The sequence below is a fragment of the Juglans regia genome, unplaced genomic scaffold (assembly GCF_001411555.2).
Source record: "Juglans regia cultivar Chandler unplaced genomic scaffold, Walnut 2.0 Scaffold_151, whole genome shotgun sequence".
NCBI lineage: Eukaryota > Viridiplantae > Streptophyta > Magnoliopsida > Fagales > Juglandaceae > Juglans > Juglans regia.
The window spans coordinates 36,317-43,097 of NW_023345631.1; the positions used below are offsets into that span (position 1 = coordinate 36,317).

The 6,781-nt window shown below is 30.2% G+C and overlaps 1 protein-coding gene across 1 annotated transcript; it reads right to left on the minus strand.

Moving 5' to 3' along the window:
- Nucleotides 1-1,734: 1,734 nt before the first annotated feature.
- LOC118345134 (ankyrin repeat-containing protein NPR4-like) lies at nucleotides 1,735-6,769 on the minus strand. Its single transcript, XM_035686916.1, has 3 exons — nucleotides 6,513-6,769; nucleotides 4,497-4,643; nucleotides 1,735-2,223 (listed from the first exon to the last, which is right to left on the minus strand). The coding sequence occupies exons 1-3, from the start codon at nucleotides 6,714-6,716 to the stop codon at nucleotides 1,735-1,737; spliced, it is 840 nt and encodes a 279-aa protein (XP_035542809.1). The 5' UTR covers nucleotides 6,717-6,769.
- Nucleotides 6,770-6,781: the final 12 nt, after the last annotated feature.

Genomic DNA, 6,781 nt, shown 5'->3' on the forward strand with positions numbered 1-6,781 from the left:
TGTAAGTTAAAATTGTTTAGTAGTAATGAATAATAGTGAGATGAGTTAAGATGAATTGAAATAAGCTATGAATACAAACGTCTCCTTAATCTCTACTTTAAATAAATAATAAATACTATAAAAATTAATTCAAATAATTTTGCTCATTTAAAATATTCAAAGTTTGAATAAAAACTTAAATAGAATTTTAATCTAGAGTAGAATAATAACCTCCATGTGATCCACGACAAAACGTTGCGTTATGATAACTATATCTAGTATCTTTACTTTATCTGATGTTTGTCTGTACTTTATCTGATGCTAAAAGCCTGAAAGAGGCGATGGCCCAATCAGCAGTATTTTATGATCAGATTGCTCTTTTTTCCTTCATCTTCCTTCACTCTTCCCTAACGTGAAATTACTCTCTTGTCATTGGAATTTTTATTTCTTTTTATTTTTTATTTATTATTTATTATTATTATTTTTTAAGTCATTGGATTCTTTTACTTGGCAACATTCTTATGTCTATTTTGCTCATAACCGTGTAGGATGACGAGTGGATAACGATAAAAAGAAAGAGAAATGCTTGGGATTCCGATAATGGGTCCCGAGCATTTCTCCCGACAGTATTTTTTACGGCTTTTTTTTTTATGATTTTATTATTTATTTAGCGATTAAAAAAATATATTTTAATGATGTTATAAAAAAAATTTTTAAATATTTTAAGTAAACCAAAAAATTGAATGAAAATAAATAAGAAAAAATAGAATTATTTTTCTTTTTGCCTTAGACATCCTCAGGCTACATCTCTCGAAAGATGGAGCACTACTTTTGTTTGTTTTCACAATTTCTATCAACTCATCTCATTTCATCTTATCTAATCATTACAATTTTCTTAAATTTTTATATAAAATAAAATAAATAATTCAATTTTTTTAAATCTCAAAATAAAAATAATATTAAAAAATATATTCTAACAATAATTTATTCAAATTTTAACTTTAATCTCAACTCATCTCATCTCATTCGTAAAAACAAACAAAAGAAATTATGAGTATCATTACTGGGATAACATAGTTCATTGTCCCGTTTATTTTTATTTTACTCCCTCTCCATCGGAGCAATGTAGTTATTATATTGGAGCTTTTATATAAGGTATCTCACCTCTTCTTACGTTGATCTTTTAATTTAATACAATTTTAATTATCATAAATAAATAATCATATTTTCATAATTTTATTTTAAAAATACTATAAACAAACAATATTTAAATGGTAACGTGGCACTACCATATGTCCACTCATGGCAGTGCCACGTCTGCCTGGAAATGGCGTTTCTGTCCCTTAATGACCCATTACAGATCAAATTGTGTTCTTGCTTGTTTATGTCATCAACAGGTGAAAGGATCACAACTTAAAACTTTGCCAGTGAAATTGTACAAGAGCTTTATGCAGTAGTGAGTCTCGTCGCTGGGTTCATCAGATGCCGACGTTGTTGCTTATACTTCATATGAGGGGCGGAGCTGATCATGTTTAACTTAACCCTTGTCTGCAAAGGAAACCTTTGCGCATATTTGAAGTCACTGAGAAAAAATTATTTAGAAAAAGGAAAAATTTTGAGACATTGTGTATTCTTGGCGTTTTTCTTTTTCCCGACAGATCTACATAAATTATGATTTTTTTTAGTAACACTAGGTACAAACTCACATAAATTATGATTTTTTTTTTAGTAACACTAAGTACAAACTCAAAGAAATTATGATTTTTTTTTAGTAACACTAGGTACAAACTCTAAGTATACAAGAGCAGTAGAAAAGGCTATCATCATAGTTGCAATAGAGAAGAAGATGGTGCAAATGCCTATTATCATTCTTTTAGGCAAGGATTTGAGAAAATCTTCTTCAACGTATCGTGATGTGAGGATCGCCAAAAACATCAATACTGAAGCCGAGGAAGAAAAAAGCGACAGGGAATCAGTTATTATAAAGATCTTAAACAAGTTATCATGTACGAATATTGGCAAGCCTGTATCTTGGTTATTACCACTTGGAACCGTAAATACTGCTACAAACATAATAGTGATAATGAGAGCACCTACTACCGTACAAGAAGTTGATGTGTCCTTCATCCATCGCTCTCCTTCTTTCATCAAGTCCTTGTGGGTCTTTGTAAACAATTGTCTAGGAGTCAAACCATCTGCGTTCATAAAGGTTGTAATCGTTGGATTGCAAAGGCTCTCCACCTCCTGTATTTGTTATACAAAATGTTAGAAAAAAATGCAAATAAAAGTACCATTCAACAATTGAGAGACACTTTTAAGTATATATATACTTAGAAATTTGAATAATAACATTTATAGTTCGAAAATCTTGTTAAACACTAAAATTACCTAATTCATGTTAATATTTCCCATTTATTCACATGTAGCTGAAACATAAAACTCCTTCCCTTCCTCTTTTTTCTTTCTTATTTTATTTTGTGTTTGTTTGCTTCTGTTCTTTTGCGCTAATCCATCTAAAATCCTATTTGGCACGTGCACTTTCAACAGAATCACAGTTGGAAGGTGGTCTACAAAGTCGGGTGGTGATTCAAATAAGCAATTGGAACCCTACGAAATGGCTCACGCACCAATATTACTAATAATTTCCAAAAGTAGAATAATTCTATATTAATTAGTTCTATATTATTACACTTAATAAAATCTCAGGCCACTTAGATTCTGTTTACCTTTTGATCTATGACTTCACGTTCTTCGTTTATTTCAGGGGAAAAAAAGATAATGAGTTTTAGGACATCTGTAATCTTTAACTATGATGATATGTTCCATAGATCTTGGCTAGGTTGATGACAATAAATCTTACCATATGTAAGATGCCATTAATTAAAGAGAAGGAAGTTCTTTTTTTAAAGATTTTGAGGGGCTATTATTTTTACTAGAAATGCTTTACAAACTGAAGTGCCATTAATTAAAAGTTACAATAAAAGTAAGACAAATCAAAGAATAATATTAGATACAATTTTAGTGTGTGTAAGGCTCACGCATTCCTTTAGAATATAGTAGGACCTACCATTAAAATGTAAATTTTTTCAAGTGAGTCCCATATTTATCTATATTTTTTAAAGAAAGTGCACATGACTTTTACACCATAGGATGTACAAATCATGTTTCCAAATCATATGTTTATTGATGACATGGAGGTTGTGTGTTTCGTATCTCATGACCGGCGTGCTTTCTAGCATTTTTGTATACGTATATATTTGTACTCCTTATTTGTTTTCTGCAGATCCTTATTTGGGCTCCAACGAAAGGGTTGGCTTGCTAAAATGATCCAAATAAGCTCTTGGGCTTTCCATATTTTCATAAGCCTAGTATTCAATAAATTTTAATGGGCCTAGTATTCAACTCGTCCAATAAATTTTTATGGGCTTTTTGAATAATAGTCGAGCCTATCACCAATTAAATAGGACCTACTTAATCCATAAATATTAATTAAACTTTAACCTAATTATTGAGCTCAATAATAATTCATAATTCACCATAATAAATTTGGGCGAGTGGCATATCCAAAATAACTCATTTAACTTAATTTAAGTTTACTAAAATTATTCTTATTCAATCTCTCAATAATATTAGAATGGTTCATTACAAATGATAATTACCTTAATTAACGGGGGAGTAATCATGAAATGAGCATTTATGAAATATTTGTATTTATGTGTATAAGAACCATAATGAATAAAGATAAGAAATAGCAACTCTTGTAGCTTATGCATTAGGGAAAATGTTAAAACTATAATATAAATAACTAAATTTACTTCTAAACTTTTCAAACAAGTGATGATTTCACAAATACATACAAATTTGGACAACAACGGTATGAGAAAAGAAAAAGACAAGTTACAAAATGTGCCACAACAGCTAGCTTAAAATTCATCAGTCATCTATCCAAAAAAACACATAAAAAAGGTGGTCGGGAAAGGGCATCATTCGTCCTGACTAGTACGCCACATATTGATAGAACATGATCCATACATCATTCATATTGAGAAACCCAAGTCAAGCCCCGATTTCATTTTCCTATCAAAGGTGTCGGATCCATAGGTTGAAACAAACATGTGAAAAAGAAGGCCGAAGTACATGTATACATACAAGGAAATAGGAACACTAGCTAAACCAATAAGAGGAATGCCAATCCAGGATTCTCCACGCAACATAATCAAAATAGCAGAAGAAAAGGCTATCATCATTGTTGCAATGGAGAAGAAGAGGGTGAAAAGACCCATTATCATCTTAGTTGGCAAGGATTTTTGGAAATATTCTGCTTCAAAATGTAACGTGAGGATTCCCAAAAATATCAATACTGAAGTTGAGGAAGAAAATAGTGATAGAGAATCTGCTATTATAAAGATCTTAAACAATTTTCTATTTAAGAAAATTGGAAAACCGGTATCTTGATTGTTACTTCCTGGGACGGTAAATGCTGCAGCGAACATAATAGTCATAATGAGTGTACCTACCACTGTACAAGAACTTGCCGTGTCCTTCGTCCATCGCTCTCCCTCTTCAATCAACTTTTTGTGGGTCTGCGTGAACACTTGTTCAGGAGTCAAACCGGCGAAGTTTCTTTCGTTCCTATACATGGGATTGCACAACTTCTCCACCCCCTACATTTGATCATACACAAAATTTTAGAAAGAAAAGAAACCAAAATTTCCCATTAATATTCGAAAGACTGACAATTTGATCGAACCTAGCTTATGCATCCATGGCGACAAAAGACGAGTACTTTAATTATTGTGAAAAACACAAATAGAGGTCACAACACCGTATAATATATTGTCTTCCTTGAGAATATTGAATCCTCGAGATAATGCCAAACCATAGAAAAGCATATAACCACTGGAGTTCGAGATTCTTTTGTCAAAGTGATCCACTTAGAAAGTTGTTAGAAGTTCTAGAGCCACCACGGTGGGAGGCGAACCGATCATTTGCCAAGATTGCAAGTTGGGTTTTCTGGAGGTACAAGTGTTTTTACGTAAAAGTAATTTGAAAATTTTGTGTTTTAGATTATGAAAGAGTTTTTTTTTTTTTTAAATGAATTTCTATTTTGCTACTAAAATTTTGTGTTTATTATTTTTTGTTGTTTTTCAATTTCTAGATTGTGGTTTTGATACCTGTGATTGCCTTGATATTTAGATCTATGTATATTGAAATATGGATAGTTTTATACATCACACTATCATCTCACTTTCATCTTATTATATAAAATGTAACACATTTATCATCATTATATAATCTTTTATTAGATGATTTTTTTTATCATTTAATAGTGATAAATGTGTTATATTTTATATAATGAGATGACAGTAAAATGAAAATATGGTGCATAACATTATTAGGTCTGTAATGAAAGGAACATATGAGTTTTCCGCAAGGTATTTGACCAAATAGGATCGTTCAATTCCTATAGAAACTATCACTAAAGAAAAATGTTAAATGTACTTAAGAAAAATTTATAAAAAACTTACTTCTCCACATGTCAGTTATTAATATATTGAAAATCATAAAATCATAAAATTTTAATTTTAATTTTAAATTTTAAATTTAAATTTTAAATTTAAAAAAAATAACAAAATGAGTCTTATAAATAAAAATATAAATATATATAACATTACTCCTCACTAAAATACCTCTAGAGGGGGATAGGGCTAAAAAGGGTATAATTTATCAATTAATTTTCTGCGGTCCCCATTTTTTGAAATTCGGTGGGTGGGGGTGAAACCAATATTACAGAATGAGAAATTATATTTATAATTATAGAATATATAAGTATTATGTAATTTTTTTTAAAAAAATAAATAAATATAAGATTTATATTAAAAAATTAATATTTTAATAATAAATTTTATTTATTTTTAAAACGATTACATAATATTTATATAATCTATAACTATATATATCATTATATTATTAGGGACGGTCTACGGCTATTGGTCACGATCACCGAGGCAATTATGTCAACTATAAGGTCAGACGGTAATAACGACAGTTCCCAAATGAACATAGTGCACGCTCAATGGATTGGTAGTTTATTAACTTTATTTTCAGAAAAGTAGGAAACTGTAGGCCGAAATCTCTAATCTCATCATATGTTCCGGTACGCACGGATTTGCTCTCCTATCTCTCTTTCTGAAAATATATATTTGGTAGAGAATGCACTACGATTATAAAAATAAATTTATAAATTATCATAACTTTATATGATAAGTTAATTATATTTTATATAAAAATAATTTTATAATTTAACGTGACACGTCAAACTATATAACTTTATATGATAAGTTAATTATATTTTATATAAAAATAATTTTATAATTTAACGTGACACGTCAAACTATATCAATTTATAAATTTATTTTTATAAAAAAATTTTATAACTAAAATATATTTGGTAACATGCAGTACCACGTGAGTAAAGATCAGAGCATGCACACAGAAATATATATATATATAATTAAAGAGGGAGTGCTGACCTTGAACCACTGTAATTCTCTTTGCATCTTCAAAGCTGCAGTACCTGTGATGTGATCAGGCGGAGAGAATTCTGTTAACGTCCCAGCTACATGTAATATGTTATTGCCGAGATGATCTCGAGCTGATAGTAATGTAGCTTTCGTCTCTCTTAAACCGTATATTATTCCAAAGATTTTAGCCTGTCGATGTCGGACAGCAGACATAAGTACGTTTCTTCTTTCGCCATCTCGGACCCAGTACAAAACCTCTCTGTTTTCCTTGGCAATTA